We start from the raw sequence: 18,615 nt of genomic DNA, 5'->3' as shown, positions 1-18,615 counted from the left end.
TCCATTACCATTACAAGGGCTGTCACAGACCCCACAAGGCAGTTGGAGCCCCAAATGCAGGGTAACCCTAACCCCACCCGCTGATCGAAACAGATAGAGGGGTAGCTCTCCCACACAATGCTGGCCCTCACGCTTTCCTCCTCCTTCTTGCACTTCCTCAAAAGCCTTTGTCTTCTGGCCTCTTGGGCCTGGAGGCTCTCTCATTCCCGGCAAACACTGCCCATTAAATTTAAAACTGAGGCCGCTGGGGAATGGGTCTGGCACTCTCTCTCCCTCCCTCCCCTTATCTCTCGCTAGCTATTCCCACCCTCCTCTGTCTGGTGAGCGGATCAGGAGCCTGGTTAGGAGAAAAAGGGCAAGCTGGTGACTGCTTCACATCCATTGCAGGTTTTGTCGTGATTTTTCCCCCTCAAAGCACCCCAACAAGGGCTGGTGGTCTGTCACTGGGTAAGGCCCTAGGTGAGACCTTGCTCCAGTCAGTGCTCAGAAGCTATGGGAAATGTTCTGGGGTAAGTTGTGCTCAGTTTGGCTTTGACAGGCTGCCTCTGCACTGGACCCTCTGGGCTGCGATCTTCCCAACCTGTGGGAAGTCTGCATTCTCAGAAGTGGAGGGTCCTCATGCCCCTGCAGGACCCTAGCCTGTATGGAGAGAGGAAGCTAAGTATGGTAGCTATGTGGGTTTTTAGGTGTGACTTGGGGTTCATCAGGGCTTCTTGGCAAAGTGGGTGGCAGAGCTGCAGGGCTTGAGAAGTCTCCTGCTAGAACTATACATGAGGCAGGGAGAGGGGGTGACTGCCTAGAGCTGCTGGCCTTCCCTCAGGGGGAGATCTACATTTCCAAAGGAATTTGGCTATTATTCTCTATTTTAGTCATTCATCTGTCTTAGACATTGATGAAAGCCATGTGGCTGCTAGCCACAGGTACACTCATCCACACATGTGTATTCCAAGGGTTCAGGGACCCCTTGTTAAGTATTCCTGATTCTGGAAGGAGGTGTAAGTTTTGGCACTAAAATGGGAGCAGAAAAAGTTCCACGTGGTGACTGAGGAGCAGATTCCACGTGAAGGGCTGGCTCCCCTCTAAGACAGCTGGCTGATTTGAAGGGCTTGTTCCTGTTTCATGCACAGATGTTGGAAAGACCTCCCTACCATCACCCCTGCACTGGGCTTGGGGAGGAGGGAGGGAAGGGAAAGCCAGGACCTGGCTAAGGATTCTGACCATGCCTTGCTCATGGACACTTCACTGCAACCCTGTCTATCAGGACCACTATTCTGCTTTCACTGATGAGGACTATGGGGTTTAGGGGGGTAATTATTCAAGGTCATCCAGCTAGTAGATGCCACAGCAGGGACTGAAGCCATTTTTCTCAGGCATCAAAGCCCAGCTGCAGTAGTCAGACTTGTTACTGAAGAAATTCTTTCCATCCTATTACCATGACTTCCATGCCAGCCTAGGGGCAAGCAGGCTTGATGCCGTTAACATCGTTTCTGGCCTACTCACCACAGTTCAGATGTGCCTACCAGGTTCTTCACTTGCCTTGCCAGCACATACCAGCCTTATGCCAGCTTTTCACTCCAGTGTGGTCTGCACCTAAAATACTCCTATAGCTTAACAAAGATTGAATTAAATTCCAGCTGATTAACATCCTGCGTTCTCTGTGCTGTCTTCCCTGCCCAGACCCGTTCCTGTCTTAGGTCATGATGCCTGTCCCTCTTCCACACTGAGGTCTAAAGTAGGTTCATCTCTCCCCTTCCCCTAGTCTGGCTTCATTCTGCACAGTCCCACATCACTCATTTGCCTGGGGGCCTTTCCACGGCAGGGCTGGTGCTCAAAACATATTAGGCCCTAATTTGTCTAGCATGGTTCAGGAATTTCAAAAGTTATTCCTCTTAAGTGATGATGATGATGTCAGTGTTGAGGGTATAGATAAGAGAAGCTAATAACCCAGGAGTTCCAGATGTTTCCAAGGGCCCCTTGCCTTGTCTGGCAGGCAGGCTTTCTCCTCCCCACCAGGTTTCTGCCTGCTCTAGTCCTCAGACCCGTTGAGGGGGTGCAATGTCTGCCATCCAGTTCACCAACCAGAGCTGCACTGCGCAAAAGGGGCGGAAGAACAAAAAAACCATGAGACGACACCATGCCTTTTGAAATAGGTATATAGGCTCTCTTGTTTAATAGCAGTTAAAAGAGGGAAATGTACAGGAGGAATAAACATGCTCTTTCTACATAAGAGGTTTTCCACTAATCATGAGGCCCGACTATGTATCAGTAGCTTTCCTAGTGAGTTTTAAAGAAAAAAGTTCCCTTTAGAGTTAAAAAAAATGGACTCTCCTAAATTTCCTCCACAAATGTGCAACTATTTGTGAAAAAAAAAAGCCATTGCCATCACAGTAGTGTAAAGTAATTGCAAATGCAGGCAAACAAAAAAAAAGAAAGAAAGAAAGAAAGGAAGGAAGGAAGGAAAGGAAGGAAAGGAAGGAAGGAAGGAAGGAAGGAAGGAAGGAAGGAAGGAAGGAAGGAAGGAAGGAAGGAAGGAAGGAAGGAAGGAAGGAAGGAAGGAAGGAAGGAAGGAAGGAAGGAAGGAAGGAAGGAAGGAAGAAAGGAAAGAAGAACGAAAGGAAGGAAGGAAGGAAGGAAGGAAGGAAGGAAGGAAGGAAGGAAGGAAGGAAGGAAGGAAGGAAGGAAGGAAGGAAGGAAGGAAGGAAGGAAGGAAGAAAGGAAGGAAGGAAGGAAGGAAGAAGAAAGAAAGAAAGAAAAAGAGGCAACTGAAGCCAGGAAGAGTCCTGGGAGAAGGGAGGCTAAGGTAGGGGGATTTCTGCAGCAGAACCCAGGAAGTGTGGCTCACAGGCCTTATGAGGAAGGTAATGGCCAGTGCCAATCTTGGGGATAAAGGGCCCCGGGTCTGGGACTTGCTGAGCAAGCACTTGTCAAGCGTGCACTGCAGCTAGGCTGGCTTTGAGGCCGGAGACTGTTAGGCCTGATATGAGTGAAAACTCTGGGGAACACTTCCTGGAGGTTGTATATTCCCTTTGTCAACAGAGACTGCTAGTTCCAATTTCCAGCTCCTGTTCTTCCCTACTCCCAACAGCTTCATTTATAGTTTACTCAAAGATTTTCCTATGAATGTGAAAACTAAGAAAGCTGCCTATATTAATGTATTAACTAGGATCCCAAACCAGGCTGTGCCTTCAGAAATATGGACCTGGTTTCCCCAAGAACTTGGCCAAGGGTTCATACCAACAATAGAGCCAAGAGGCTTCAAGCCACCCATGTGCTTATACTCTTATTGAGGCCCCCTAGGGCACTTCTACATCTATGGGCATCTGAGGCCAGATCTTAGAACTCTGGTGGGTATATATGCTGTGTGTAAGTCTCCTCAAGCCAGAGGCCTATAGACAAAACTACAGAACCCGACTTCACCAGTTCAAACACCTTGGATGTTGCTGGTCCATTTTTCTCCACCCACCAAGAACATGTCTCCCCAGACCACTCAGGACAGCACACGGTTTTGCTAGGGAGACTGAAAGCAGGCTGAGTGGGAAGAAGAGACCCACCAAAGGGGCTGCCCTCATGAGTCTTGGGCTGAATAGGCTTTTTCTTTAAAGGGACTTCTAAAGAAAGGTGTATGCAAGGTCCAGAGTAACCCCCATTCCCCCACCCAGCTCACTTTTTCCTGTACAGCATAGTTCTCCCAGCCCAACCAGCAAGGATCACTCTTGGTAGAGACAAAAAACTGTGACTTTCTTAAGGTTTTCTGCAATCCACTTCAAAAGTATCAGCGCTCAAAGCTGACGAGGTCAGGCTGCAAATGTGGGACTGGTGGAGGGAACTTGAGGTCAAAGTAATCATTTCTCGCTCACTTTCAGTGAAGTCCAGGGCTTGGGAGACGGCATCTTGGGTGTCATCTCCACAGGCCCCCTGCCTTCCCTTGGCTTCTGCAGTTCTAGGTGGCAGCACTCATCCTTAGACCCGGCCAGCCACCTGGCCCTGAGGATGCTCCTCAGAGAGGTTCCGCGGAGCGCACGCATGGATTGGTCTCTCCAGCTCTGAGGGAAGCTGTGTGTCTGTGTGCTAATCTCTTCCCCTTGGTTTTCAGGTTGTGATGGGTCATGGTGGCAGGGGCTGGTAGGAGGTAGAAAATGAACAAGGAAGCACTCCCCCACCGAGCAGCTCTGTGGTTGACAGGGGTGGTGAGGAATTCTGTTTGATGGGCCTCCTCTCCCACTAATCCAAGCTGGAAAGGCCTGTGTGGCTTATTTGTCATTGTTTGGTGGTGCACAATTACACTCTTGCGAGTAGCTACAGCAGCATCTTCCTCAAGTGTCTTCAAGTTCAGGCTCCTCTGACTGACCTTGCAGTTGGTATCTGGGGCCCACCTGGGACAGCAGACACAGCCCCTGTGCTAGATGGTCCAGGATCCATCCACTTTGCAAACTCCAGAGTTTGTGGGATAGGATTATAGACAAACTATCTCAGATGAAGCCTGAAAACTGCTGTGTGGATTTCAACAGAGGGTAGAAGCCAGTCTGAACAAGAAGAGCTTCACACCCAGGATGCAACGTAGCAAGGGACAGCTGTGCCAGAGGCAACAAGCCACTGGCCCTGGGCCTGGGCCCTGTCTACCTCACAGTGACAGTGGCTCCGGCCCTACAGGCAACCGTGCGGCTATGGCTGTCCCCACAGTGCAGAGCCGGTGACACTGCCTTTAAAGATGGTGGCGAGAAAGCTGGTTTGAAAACAAAGGAACCATCCTACGCAATCTTCAGGTTTTACCTAAGGGTAAAATCAGGGCCATTATCAGGCTTTTGGAATCCAGCCTGTCGCCACGACACTGCTGTCAGGGGCCAGTTCTGAGACTCTCTGTGAAGACCTAAGGAAATAAGTGTTGACCTGTGCCCTGAGCTAAGCGTCCTGACCCCGAAGGAAGGAAATGAGATGAACTGGGAAGGGAGGTTCTGATTCGACTCACACTGGCTTTTGAGATGCGGCAATGTTCCTCCTGGCATGGAGGCAGACTTGTTAGTCACGAAGGCTGGTCTTACCCATGCACGCTTGGCTCCATCCTGTCCCAGAGGAGTCAGCAGTGAAAGCTCTGGGCCAGATGTAGCTAAAGAAACTGCCACCCCTGGGGGCCTGGAGTGAGCTGTCATTCTGCTTACCAGCCAGCGAACGTCAGTGGGCTGAGGAGATGAACCTCCAGGACTGGGCGCTCGTCTTTCACACACTAACTAGTATGGCTTTCCCAGTTCTTCCCTCACATCACGAAGCTTCAGCCTCACCTGTGTGGTGAGGGGGCATCCAGGAGTGAACAGGATATACCTTATTATTGTGTTGCCTGCGCATCTTACCTCCCTGTGCCAAGTGCCCATTTTGTTGTGTTTCTGAGCCCCGGACCTAAGCTCCAAAGCCGTGGAGGGAAGGCAGCCCAGCTTACGGGGATTGACACCAACATCTCCAGGACAACACAGAGAGCACAGTGTAACTGTCCCCAAGTCCCTGCCTCTCAACACCTTATGTCCTTGCTTCTTCTTGTGCCTCTTGTACTATAGGGAAAGGTTATGTGAATACTGTACATAGTTATTAAAAAAATACATTTGTTCTCTTTGAAGAAGAATGCACAGATGCAGGGCCAGCTGGGGCCAGGTCCCAGACTGTGGACCGCAGCCAGCAGCTTCTGTGAGACCGAGGCCGGCCTTCATGAGTGGTGGCTGCTGATGAGTGCCCGGAGCTGCTTGGCCACAGTGTCAATCAGTTTCTGCTTGTCTCGCTCATTTTTTCGAAACTGTGCGAACATGTTGTTCTTGCGGCTAGTGTCCTTCATCCTAAACAGAAGAGAAAAGAAAGAGAACAAAGTGTTTGAGGAGACAACAGTGCAAGGAGAACGGTCAGGAGGTGGGATAGCACAGTGTATCTAAACTGTCACCCAGAGCTGAGAGAATCCAGAATATTTCCTTCGTCAGGCCGATACTTACCTAATATTCAGGAAGTGTCCTGCTGGCCCTATAGCCTTCCCAACTTTAGTCGCCTTTGGAAAACAGTCAAGAGCCAGCTATGGAGGGGCCAGGCCCCTCATTGCCCACACCTACCCCACCTACTTCCTTTCCTTCTATGCCCAGGTATGCAACTGTTCTAGGTATCTGGGACATGCTACAGCCCTATTGGTCAACAGGTTTTTACAGAATGTTTGAAAGATAAAACAGAAAAACACTCTTAACTAGCAATTTCAAGAAGACATGAATAACTGAAAGCCATGGTGTGTTTCAAAACCTCACTCTAGCTGGTTACTCCACACCATCCCTAACAAAACTAAGGGCTTGACTCATCTATTTTCTTTGTCTCAGAGTAAGGACCCAGGGGCCACTAGGCGGCTAAGAGCACACGGTGCTGAGAAAAGCAGGTGACACAAGCCTGGGCCATCCTCTCACTTGATAAACCAGGTCTTTAGGCAAGAGAAGCCCCTGAGTTCTCAATGGTCTGTCTGTATCCTCAGACCTTTAGCCTTTGGAGAACTTTCTGTTACTGGGTCATGCTAAAGTTCCAGAGAGGGCATACTCTTAGAGCACAAACCATGGGCAGTTCTGGCCAGTGCTTCTGGTCAGATGGAGAGACCTAACTGGGAAGCACAAACAAAGAGTCAAAGCCAGGCTGAGGTGGTCACGGAAACCCCAAGTCTGACTAGGCCACTGTGACAGAACGCAGGATCTGCTAATCCCTGCAGAGGGCTTGACATCCGCTGGTGACTGTTACCTCTGGCCCCAGCCTCTGCACACTGGCCCTCCAGCTAGTTCTAGCGTTAGAGATTAAGGCCACTGCCCAGACTCAGTTCTCCCTGGGGTGAGCCCAGCAGGTCTTCACCACTACCCCGGGGGAGCTGGGTCCGCTCTCTGACTTTACCGCTTCCTGGGCTGCACGGAGACAGGCTAGAAGAGGGCAGGGAAGGAACCGGCACTGGGGAGTACTAACTCCCAGGTATACTTCCCAAGAGCCTTTGGCCAATCCTGGCCCATTTTTTTCTGTGGAGTGGCCCTGTACAGCGGGGCAGATTAGAGGCTGGTGGGTCAAAAGGCCAGAGAGCCCACAAGGGCATTTATATCCATGTGGTAAGGAGATGCTGATGAGTGCCACAGCTGTAGGGTTCTGGCCAACAGTGACAGCCACTGACGAACTGAGACTTCTCTCTCTGATCTAAGCTGTGGGCCTTTAGGCTGCAATTACTCACCAAACAAACTCAGCCCTGAATATAAAGTGCAACTGCCCCCATGCAGAGGCCTGTGCTGGGAAGTGAGGGGGACGGGTAGGTGACAGTGGGGCCTCGAGGCTACGATGGCTACTCTATTTGGTCCCTTACACATTAATCGCACAATTGTTTGTGGAACTGACCTGGTTTTAGACTATTTCTCTCAGAGAAGCACTCCTTTTCTTTTACTGGACACGCTATAAATTTAAACAGTACAACACAAACCAAAACCAACAAGAAGAAAGAAGAAAAACACATCCTACATTATAGGATATTTAATCTGACATCCTATGTGAGTATCAGTCTCATGACTCCTTGACACAGCCCAGAGACAGGAATTCAGAGGGGGCTTTCAGCACTCATCGGGAAGCTCTGTAATAAGACAGGAGAAAGGGAAGGAGAGGGTACTCTTTGAGGAATCTCTAGGACTTCTTGGCCCTTAGGGCCTGGAGTTAGGATTACTCAAAAGATAAACTCAAGTGCCCGGAGGGCTGATGCTCCAAAACCAAAGGAGAGCCCTGCTCACCTCCCATCCCATCTGTAAGCCCAAGATCCTGATCTACTTTGGCTATGGCCATCTCCCAATGACACAGGGGCCTCTTCTCTTTCCTGAACATCCTCAGAAGGCCTTTGGGGTTTCCATGCATCACCCTAAGAAGTGCCAGGGTGAAAAGGAGAGAGTGTCAAGTATTAGTGGTATAGCTGGCTGTGGGAGAAGCAGGAATGGGTCAGGTACAGGGACTGATTCCTATGAGGCTGGGAAATTTGGATTTTAATGATCTGGATGGCCTTTGGCCCTACTGTGCTTGGAAGGAAGCTTTTAAACCCTGCTGCTTGCCAGGGCTAAGCACATGGCTTAGTTACTGGCTAGGCCTCCAGAACACTACAGAGAGGTTGGTTATTTCAGCCCGCTGTTGATGCACAGGAAGGGGACGAGCCAGGACCTCTTAGATCTGAAGAGTCTCAGGAACGGAGGAGTAAAGGACTATTGGGAGAGGGAACTGGCTTAAGGCAATCCCAGAGCTCGCTTGGCACCAACTAGAAGGCAAGAATGTGCTCCATTTCAGTTGGGCACTGAGAATGTTGGGCTTAGGTCTTGCCTCTAATAGAGAGTTTTCCATAGGAGATGAAGGTTCCAGACTTTAAAGCCATTGGCCTCACCCAAGAGGCAGGAGAGACTGCTGAGGGCTCCCCTTCCATCAGGGCTGAAGTTCAAGGCCCTGCACTCACAATGCCGAGTGTGCCAGGACACTGAGCGGGAACACCCCTGGCACCGGTGGGGGAAAATCCCAGCCACCACTCCCAGCCCCAAAGGAATTGGTTAAGCCAAGGGTCACTCTAAGGACCAAGGACAGAGGAGGCAGCTAGCCAGCTGGCAACAGGCTGGTTTAGTAGATTAGTATGTCAGGGTGGGGACAACTCACAGGGTACGAATTTTAGTGTAGTCATTAGTATCAATAAGGAAACCAGGAAGACTTGCCTCAAAGTGATGGAAAAAGCCCAAGTGAATAATATACTTACTCTCTAGATATCCTAGGGAGGAAGGTCATTGGGAGAGAGAATTATGGGAAATAAAGTTAAAATGGAACCATCAGTCTCTGTCCTGGTCTGGAGAAAGCAGTACTCTGGGCTCTAGTTTCTTGGCTGCTAACGCATACCTCTGCATCCACTCTTTCCCCCTTTCCATCTCTTCTCCTGCTTCCCCTACCATAACCACAGAGTAGGAACACTACATTTCAGCAGCTCCTTCTGCTTAAGGCTCCTCTCAGACCTCCTAGTCTCTGATCCTTGCCTTTCTAGGATTTGAGACCTGTTTGACTGGGCATCTACAGAAATTTGCCACACACTTAGATATAGGACACTCGTCTAAGAAGCTGGGGGCTAGCTGGCTTGATGATAAGAAAAAGCTTCTCTTTCACATGGGTCTTGCTCTCTGGCCTGCCAGCTCCCAGCTAGGCTAGCAAAAGTCAGAGCCAGGCTGCAACACACGGCAGACCCCAGCACCCGGCTGAATACCGGGCAGCCATGAGAGACCCCGGGGCTAGCAGCAACCTTTGCTGGCTAGTGACTACCTAAAGCAGGAACTTGAAACCCTCCCCATCTCTGCTTTCTTGGGACAGTCAGCTGTCAGGGAGCTGGGAGCGGGCTGGTGAAGGTTTTAGTGATTGCAAGAGCTTCTCTGCTAGGAACCACAGAAGTCGTCTGTTCTGTGGGGCTGTTCTATCTATCATCATGTCCCAGATGAGTGGGGCCAGCCTCACTGTTCACTGGGCTGGCCTGAGCCCCAAACTAAGATGTCCTCCTTTCTTCTCCTGTCATCTCTGGTTAAAGCTATGCTGCCCCATCCAGCTCCAAGGTAATGTTAGAGTCTTACTGACCCACAGTTGGCCTAGCTTGTTGGGCCCAGGAATTAAGAAGCTGCAAGGAGACTGGCCAGTGATGGAGACTACTAGTAGCCTTATGGCACCTTCAAGCACAGGGCCTCTCTGCTGTCTGTTCAAGGTATTGGCAAAGAGAAATTGATCCTCTATACCAACTCCCAACTCCATTTCCCCATTTGCCAACACAGATCACTGGACTGGGTACTCACTTCTCAAGCAGGGTCAGAGCTGTCACTGGATTTACTCGGAGGTACTTGCAGTTGGGTTGACCATAGTCTGCAAGGTAGGTTGACCAATCCCACTGGATGAAGAGATCCAAAAGCTGTAAAATATCCAAACCCCCACCCCAGGAATTAATTAGACAAGACATATCAGGATCTCAGCAACTCTATCATCCTTCACTATCAGCTAATAGTAAGTAGGTCTGAAAAATAAAAATATGAGCACACTAAGAGAAAGAATGGCTAAACACTATAATGCAACTAAGAAAATAAATGAATAATCATTAGAAGGCAGTCATCTCTGCTCTAAGTACTGTAATGTTGCTAAGACTACATGCCAGGACTTAGCTCTCAGTGGCAGGTCTGTAAAGAAACTAACACTGGATTGAATCAAAACCCAAGACTATCATAATAAACAACCACTTATTCATTTAATAAATACTTATGGACTGCTTTCCATGTGCCAACCACCATTCTAATTGAACCTGAGGAGGGGGCCAAGGGAACCTCCAATCTCTAGCTAGTTGGTCAGAAACCCAGAGGGCAACCTGGACTTGTGACTGGCATCTGAAGTGGACACCAGAGGGGAAAGCAGTCTTGTGGGACTGAGCTCTTAACCTATGGGGTCTGATGCTATCTCTGGGTAGACAGTGGCAGAATCGAGTTAAATTGTAGGACACCCAGTTGGTGTTGCGAAGAATTGCTTGGTGTGGGGAAAAATGTCCATACATTTGGTGACCAGAAGTGTGAGAAGCGAAGTGTTTTGTGTAAGGAGTAAAGGAGACTCACAGGAGATAAACAATAGGGAGACCGGGGTTTCTCCTTACACAGCAAGGACAAAACTGAGTTTTTCCTTTACAGACACAGATACACACACATGCTTATATACAAACAGGACACAGGGACAACACAGCAACACTGAACCAAGGCATAAATGGATCACATGCCATTTACATGAGGCTATGTGTGCTATACCTAGGAGGACACTGGCCAGGCAGGGCTCTAGGATGAAGACCAGGGCCGTGCAAGGTCAGGTCTGAACAACAGGCTCAGTCCATGACGGAGGACACAGTCTGGAATTGGGGTTAGGAGTGTTAAGGAGGCGTGCCAAGAACTAGATGTGTATTTATAAGCAGATAATGAGAGCTTTCTGAGGGTAAAATGAGTTCTGAGCCTGAGGGAGATTTCTGACTTAGTGAAACTAAACAGATTTTTGTCAAAGGCTTTCCTTCTCAGCCAGTTTTAGCCCCAGGTATCATCTAACAAATATCTAAAAATTGTAACTGAGTAGAGCTAAAAAAAAAAAATCAGTGCATTTCAAAGGTATGTATGATGAAAGGGAAGCTGTGATCTCTTCTCTACAAGCTTGTAGAGGGGACAGTCCCAGACTCATACCATTGCATAGACGGAGAGCCCTTGAAGCCTTTTTTCTAGTGGTGAGATACATAATAGTGCTTTTTGTCTCAAGATATTTCCCTACCTCTCCTTTTCCAAGTGATAACTGCTGATGGCGACAAGCAGATAGTTGTCTCTGTGTGCAGAGCAAAGGCAGAGAGGTCGAGAGTCAAATCCAGTGCCAGCACCTAGGCTCTTGCACACCTTCCTCCCCTGCCTGTCTTCACTGTGCAGCCAGGCAAGCAGGCAGTGGGGCTGTGCGCTGCTTGGCCAACCCTCCTCTTCCATCCATTCTTTTAGAATAGCTGTTATGAACTTCCTCAGGCAGGATGGGAATTGGCTGAAGTCCCAAGCCTAAATCCGAAAAAGCCCCTACACCCTTAGCCAACAAAGGGATGCTAAGAAGAGCGGAGGTAGAGAGAGACAAACAGACACATTGGTTGGTCTGTGCCAGCATGGTCCCAAAGGGCCCTCTCGGGCCATGCCTATTTTAGTTGGCAAGAAAGAGGGCTTCTACCACTTCCTTTGGATGCCCCAAGGCCTCACAGAGCTCTTCTTTAGAAGAGAATTTCCTGACTTCCTACGCTAATGTTGGTATTTCTGTCCAACAGCGTCCAAAGACCATGTGAGATGGCTCCTCTTCACGTGCTCCTAGGGAGCATGATGGACGTGCACAGTGTCCTTTGTAAAGTTCTTACAGTACTGTGCTTTACAGATATGATTATGCAATCCCCCATTTTCTTAATTAAAGTTTTTTCTCAGTAAGATTTTAAAAACCTTGGGGAACTTGTTGTTTGCACAACAGGGAGCTAATAAAAGAAATCTGAATGAATAGAAAGTAAGTTTAATTAAAAAAATGTGAAAACCTAATTTCTTAAAGCTATTTGAGGTATTACTTTTCACATGTGGATATATATACATGAGCTTAATAAAACAATCTTCTCGATTAGTGAATTTCTAATTTTTGTGATAGAATTAGTGATATCAGTATTTTCTGATTCTTGCAAAGATGTTCTTGCAAAGAACACTGTGTCTCTCTGGCTGATGAAACATGGGTAAATCACCACTGGCGTGTGGAGGGTTTTATATTTATATTATAGCTCTAAGGTTTACTATTTTTATCTTCCTGCCAAAGTCTTTCAGTGCCAGTGCTGAGCCTAAGAGATCTGGGATGACAAGCTGCCTACTTTATCCCACTCTAGGCATGAAAGTTACAAAACTCTACTCAGCTCAACCGTATGAGCCTGTAGATCACTATGTGCCCATGTTGCTTTCCACAGTCCATAGGGGACCTAAACTTTAGTCTTATGGCCTCCTCTGAGAAAGATGAATGGAGACTGGATTCCTGGGGTACTTAACTGAGTTACCTGTCTGGGGGCACACTTCTACTGGATGGTATAGAACAATGTTAGAATATGAGGCCAAGAAAACCAGTAGGCTTACTTATCAATATGGCACTTTGATTTCCAGACTCTGACTCTGAAAGGTGAAGCAGGCTCCTCCAGCCTGGTTCTCCGCATACAATGGCCTGTTAGAGCTCAATAAAGTCTGTCCCAAGGATATAGAACATTCAGTCATCACTAAGGATCACATTCTTTTTAATTTATTTTTCATTTAGAAATAATTTCAAACTTACCAGGAAGTTGTATATTAAGCATAATATAAAGAATAGCACATACCCTCCACCCAGATCCATTCACTGTAAACATTTTACCCCATATGCTTCACCATTTGGGTTCTCTCTCTCTTTTTACATACATGTGCACACACGGAATTTCTTTTCTAAGCTGCTTCATAGTAAACTGGATACACCATGGCCCTTTATTCTCAAATACTTCAGTGTTCCTATGAATTAGGGATCTTCTTTTACATAACCTCAGAATGGTTTTCAACTACAGTAAATTTAATATATATACTGTCCATATTTTAACTTTATAAATTGACCCGATAATGTTTTATATAGCCTTTTTTTCCCTGTTCTACCATATCATATAGATTAGGTTGTCTATTATATTTAGTTGTCTATATAGTCCTCTTTAATCTGGACTGTTTCCACAGCCTTTCTCTTTCTTATATGATATTGACATTTTTGAAGAATATGGTTCCCCTGCTCCTACCCCATTTTGGTTTTTCTAATGCTTTCTCATAATAAGATTTAAGACTTGCATTTTTGGCGAGAATATTACTTAAGTGATGCTGTATTCTTCCCAGATTATTGTACCTGGAGGTATACAATGTTCATTTGTCTCTTGCTGGTGATACACATTTTGATCATCCAGTCAAGATGTACAATTTCTTTATTGTCTAGGTATTAGGTTTTCTTTTGTAACTAGCAGGCAATTGAGGAGACAATTTAAGACTAAAGGGACAATTTAAGACATGCAAATATACTGCTTCTGATTAGAATTTCCCTTAGATTTAGCATCCATTGAGGGCTCTTCTCTGTCAGTCTTTACTATGATGGCTGCCAACTGATGGCATTCCAATTCCATCCTCCCATCCACATTTATCAGTTGCCACTCAACATTCTACCAAAAGCAAGTGCTCTCCCTTCTTCTCATTAATTTATCTTTATTATTGGTATGGATTCATGGGTTCCCATTTTTTTTCAATGGCTTATATTCACTACTATACCTAATTGTTTTGGTGCTCAAACATCCAAGACTTGGCAAGTGGGAGCCCCTTCAAGCTGGAGTCTTGTCCTTGCGACATGCCCCCACAATTTTTGAGTGCTTTCTTACTTTCTATCATAATAAGGTGTTGCAGGCTTATCTTCCAGCTACTGTGCAGCTCTGAAATTAGCCATTTCTCTGAGGACCCCTGGTTTCTTTTAGTGCAAATGTTATTAAAGATCAAGATTTGGGTACTAGGTGGTCTCACTGCTACTAGAGTGTTTTTGTCCACTGCTACTGGGGGGAAAATATGTGAGGAGTTAAACCCTTTCAGCAGACAAAAGCAGGAAATATAGGCATATATATATATACACATGCATGCATATCCATACATGCATGTGTACTTACACAATCATGTACCCATACAGATTTTAGGAATCATGAGTTTATAGCAATAACTCCAATTTGAATCATTCTCACAGAGTTCTTTCTTGCCTTCCTCTATTCCATGTGTTTTCTTCCACAGAGAGAATCCTGGCTCTCAACAACATCATCTCATTTACTAATATGCTCAGTCCTGTGTCTAAGATAGGTTCAGAAATGTTTGTATATACCACTACAAAAAAAACCCTGCTAAAATAAGAGTTCAAGATTTGTTTGCAGTTCTCCCTCCTAACGTAAAGACTGAGTGTGTATAAGCAGATAGTGTGTCCCTAAGTCACTTGGATTAGTTCTTTGTTATTTTCTTCTCAGTTTAGTTATGGTATTCATCTAAATGCAATCAGGTTCATTGCTTCCATTTGCTTTCAGGCTCCTCCATCCCACTCTTGATAATTTAACTTTTTAAATATGTAGGACATTACACATTACATGCTTCCAAAAATCAAAACTATACAGAAAAGTTAACCCAGAGAGGTGTCACTGCTTCCCTTGTTGCATGTGTTTTACCCCAACTCCTTCCTTGCCTTATAAGTAACCAACTCCATTGTTTTTTGATTTGTCCTTCCTGTTCTCCTTGTGGAGATAAGCAGGTAAACATATGCCTTCTTATTCTCTTTCTTTCTTTCACAGAAAGTAGCTTACTACATATACATTTTAAGGCATCTTACTTCATGACGCTTTAAAGTGGATGGTGGATGGAGAAGAACGATGAGGACGGCAGAGGCGAGGGACTGGCCTTAACGTCACTATGCTGCAGGCTTCATTATTCGATCACCTCTGCCATATTGATGTTACATGTGTTATTGTTTACTTAACATTTTTCTTAATTTCTTAGATTCTTATTGCTCATAAGAAAAATCTAAAAGAACATTTTATATCACTGTCATAAATGGGAAACCATTCTTATTTGCTATAAATAGAAGATAACTCAAATACTAACACCATAATGATGTTCTCTTTGTCATCACAAGGACTAAAAAGAAAAAGCTTTCTTACACCATTATTTAGTGTTTAATCATGCATCTGGGCACACTATCTAAATCTGTGTCTTGAGTACCACTTTATATGGCCTTCTGTATTCCACCCACCCTATGTTTTGGGATTAGTTTCTGACTTCAGCCAAGAGTTGAGTGGTGACTGTGTGCCTGGAATAGAGTTAAGTGGTCCATGTGTACAAAGCAGTGCTTATAACAGAAATTTCAGCCAAGTATCAGTCTCATTGAGAGACGATCAGTGTAGAGATGGGCCCTGGGCTGGTCAAGAGGCTCCATAGACAAGGATGTGGTTTGGCTGCTGAGGCCTGGGGAGCCTGGCTGGGCTGGGCAACTTGCTAACACAGCCAGAGGGGGGGAGTTCATTTTTCTCATAACCAGGTATCCTCATTAGTTAGTAGGTTTCTTTGTAGTTGGTTTTTGATTAATTCTTACTTCTGCATCAGAACCCTGTTAACATTCCTGATTCTGCATGTGATGACTTCCAACAGAAATTAAGGAACCACACTTGGGGCCTGCACTGTGTTCAGTCTATTTATATTTCTTATGAGTTGCATAAAAATGATAACCTTCTGAACTTTAAAAGATTCAAGTGAAGTAACTTCTAACATTTATTCACAGGATTTGAAACATGATAATAAAACATATTTGCTTGTCTCAAATTTTATTAATGAAGATGTCGACCCTCTAAATCCAGCAAATGTTTTTAAAGCATTTAATATGTGCAAGGAACAGGTCTGGGACTTTCAAGTGCTATTAAATAAGTGGTTTCCCCTCCTATAGGGAGAATAAAAGAAAAACATGAATAACTATAATCCAAGCCAAATAAGTGAAATGCTAGTGATATACTGGCTATCCTCCTTTTTTGAACTATTAACTGAACATTTTGCAAAGTTTTCCACTTACAAAAAACATAACAAAAGTTAAACAGCAAATATAAATTGTGGTGCAGACTACACACACACACACACACACACGGTGTACTTTAGGTTTATTCTGGTTATCAGATAATGCCATCAAGGCGATGGGAATCATGTTAGCGATACCAAATATCAGTTATGTTTGCACCTTTGTCAGAGAGTTCAATATGGAAATATGCCAGCATTTTATTAACATCAGCGGCAGATTAAAAAAAAATTTTTTACTTTGAAACAATTTTAGACTTGCATAGGAGTTGCAAAAATCATTTAGACAGTTCTTCTATACCCTTCACCCAGCTTCTCTAATGTTCACATATTGCATTACCATAGTACAATGAGAAGAACCAAGAAATTAACATCAGTACAAAACTATTTACTGAACCATGACTATTCCAATTTCCACCACATTTTTCACTAGTACTCTTTTTTCTGATTCAACCCAGGATTCCACACTGTACAGTCATCATATCTCCTTAGTCTCTTCCAATCTTACAGTTATAGTTCCACATCAAGGAAGAATTGAGACCTTCAATACTTATGAAGTTTATTTTAGTCATTGATTTTGTAGAATGCCTCTCAATTTGGGCCTGCCTAATATTCCTTATGATTATACTGAGGCAGTAGTTGCCAATCAGGGTAGATCTTGCCTCTCAGGAGATGCCTGGCCATGTTTGGAGACATTTTTGGTTGTAACAAGGCTGGGTGTGGGGCAGGTAGTGGTGATGCTACTGGCATCTAGTGGGTAGAAGCCAGGGATGCTGTAGGACATCCTACAGTGCTCACAGCAGCCCCCACAACAAAGAATTATCCAACAAAAAATGTCAGTAATGTCTAAGTTAAGAAACTCTGGATTGAGGTTATGCATTTTTTTGTTTTTGCAAAAACACTACAGAAGTGCCATTGTGTCCTAAGTGCATTGTATCAGATGTGCATGATGTCCACATATCTTATTATTGGTGATACTGGCCTCAATCACTTGATTAAGGTGGTGGCTGATGAATTTCTCCACTGCATAGGTACTGTTTTTACCTTTTTAATTTAATAAATTTCTTGTGGAAATATACTTTGAGACTATGCAAATACCCTGTTACTCCTCAAACTTCTGTCCACGAACTTTAACATCCATGGGTGGATCCTGCCTGCAATAATATTTACTATGGTGTTTCATCATTTCTCTCGTTCTTTCTGTAGATATTAGTTGGAATTTTTCCATGAGGAAAAGTTCTGTCCCTTCTCATTTATTTATTTGTCCAATTACTTGTATCAGTATGACCTCATGGATATTTATTTTATTTCATGGGTGATAATATAACACAATTATTTTTTATTTTGTTTTTCAACTTGTTCCACCTTTGGGCATTAGGGACCCCTTCAGGTTGGCTCTCCTGTGTGTTTTTGACCTGCCCCTGCCCTTTTTTCAATAATTCCTTACTTTTTGGCACTATAAGATATTCCCAGCATAAGATGTTCCAAGCTCTTCTTGTACTTCCCCTGCCCCCGCTCTGGAATCAGTCACTTTTCCAAGGGTCTCTCTTATTGGAGAATGGTTTTAGAAACCAAGATCTGGACACTTAGCACGCCCATTCTACTAGGGCGCTACTGCTTCTTGTGGACAGAGTCAAGAAACAGTGCTTGTTTACTAACTCGCACATACAAACACATTTATGTTATTTCTGTATCTATTTGTGTATATATCTATTAAAATAATGACTTCATATTTGATGTCTCTGATTCCAAACCAACAGCATGGGATTCATTCTTGCCTTCCCTCTTTTTCTATTTACCACTTCTTTCTCTGACCTAAATCTCATTACCTAAACTTTTCTCATTTGTTCAATTCTACTATAGTTTAGAATTGCTAATGCACACCCTTGTGAGAAACACATTTACCAATTAGAGTATAATATTTGTATACAGTTCTTTTTGTCCTAGCCTTTCAACTTCCAGTCAAATACTGGCTTTTAACTTAGGTGTGTTTCTTCTTTTCTTCCTCACCCCTTTCAGCATGGTTATATTACTCTTTCATAATTCAGTTAGATTTATTTTTCACTGCTTGTGTCCCATTTTGGATGCCCCCACATTCTGGTTGGTTTTAATTATTTATTTTGGGGACTGAGCCAGAGCTATATAAAATGTATACTCATAAGCATCTTGCCTTCCTCATCCCAACTTACCTGTCTCACTCCCCACAACTCGTTCCTCTCCACCCCTCGAAGGTGACCACCCTAGTTTCTCAGTTTCTCTTTTGCACAGATGAAAAGATACATGTACATTTTCTTATATTCTCTTCTTTCTCACTTGCAGGATAGCAGACTATTGATGGTATTTTGTACTTTGCTTTTTTCACTTAATGGTATATCCTGTAACTATTAATGAGAAATGAATAATTTCTCATTGATGATCATATTCTTGATTTAGA

General features: G+C 44.9%; 1 protein-coding gene across 5 annotated transcripts in view; it reads right to left on the bottom strand.

Annotated features, from left to right (window-relative positions):
* Positions 1 to 2,147: 2,147 nt before the first annotated feature.
* The window catches only part of EXOC6B (exocyst complex component 6B), a 640,335-nt gene continuing 623,867 nt past the window's right edge, over positions 2,148 to 18,615 (bottom strand). For 4 of the 5 annotated variants that reach the window (XM_037027188.2, XM_037027190.2, XM_073211564.1 and 1 more), the window contains 2 exons: positions 9,825 to 9,937; positions 2,148 to 5,819 (listed from right to left, as the gene is read on the bottom strand). In XM_037027188.2, the coding sequence (XP_036883083.1) occupies positions 5,693 to 5,819; positions 9,825 to 9,937 (240 nt within the window). In that variant the 3' untranslated portion in view covers positions 2,148 to 5,692. The remainder of the gene's footprint in view (positions 5,820 to 9,824; positions 9,938 to 18,615) is intronic. The other variant, XM_073211565.1, reaches the window with a different exon arrangement.

This window comes from Manis javanica, chromosome 1, assembly GCF_040802235.1.
Source record: "Manis javanica isolate MJ-LG chromosome 1, MJ_LKY, whole genome shotgun sequence".
Taxonomy (NCBI): Eukaryota; Metazoa; Chordata; class Mammalia; order Pholidota; family Manidae; genus Manis; species Manis javanica.
Note: the sequence above shows the minus strand (reverse complement) of the source record. Positions and strands in the feature narration are given on the sequence as shown.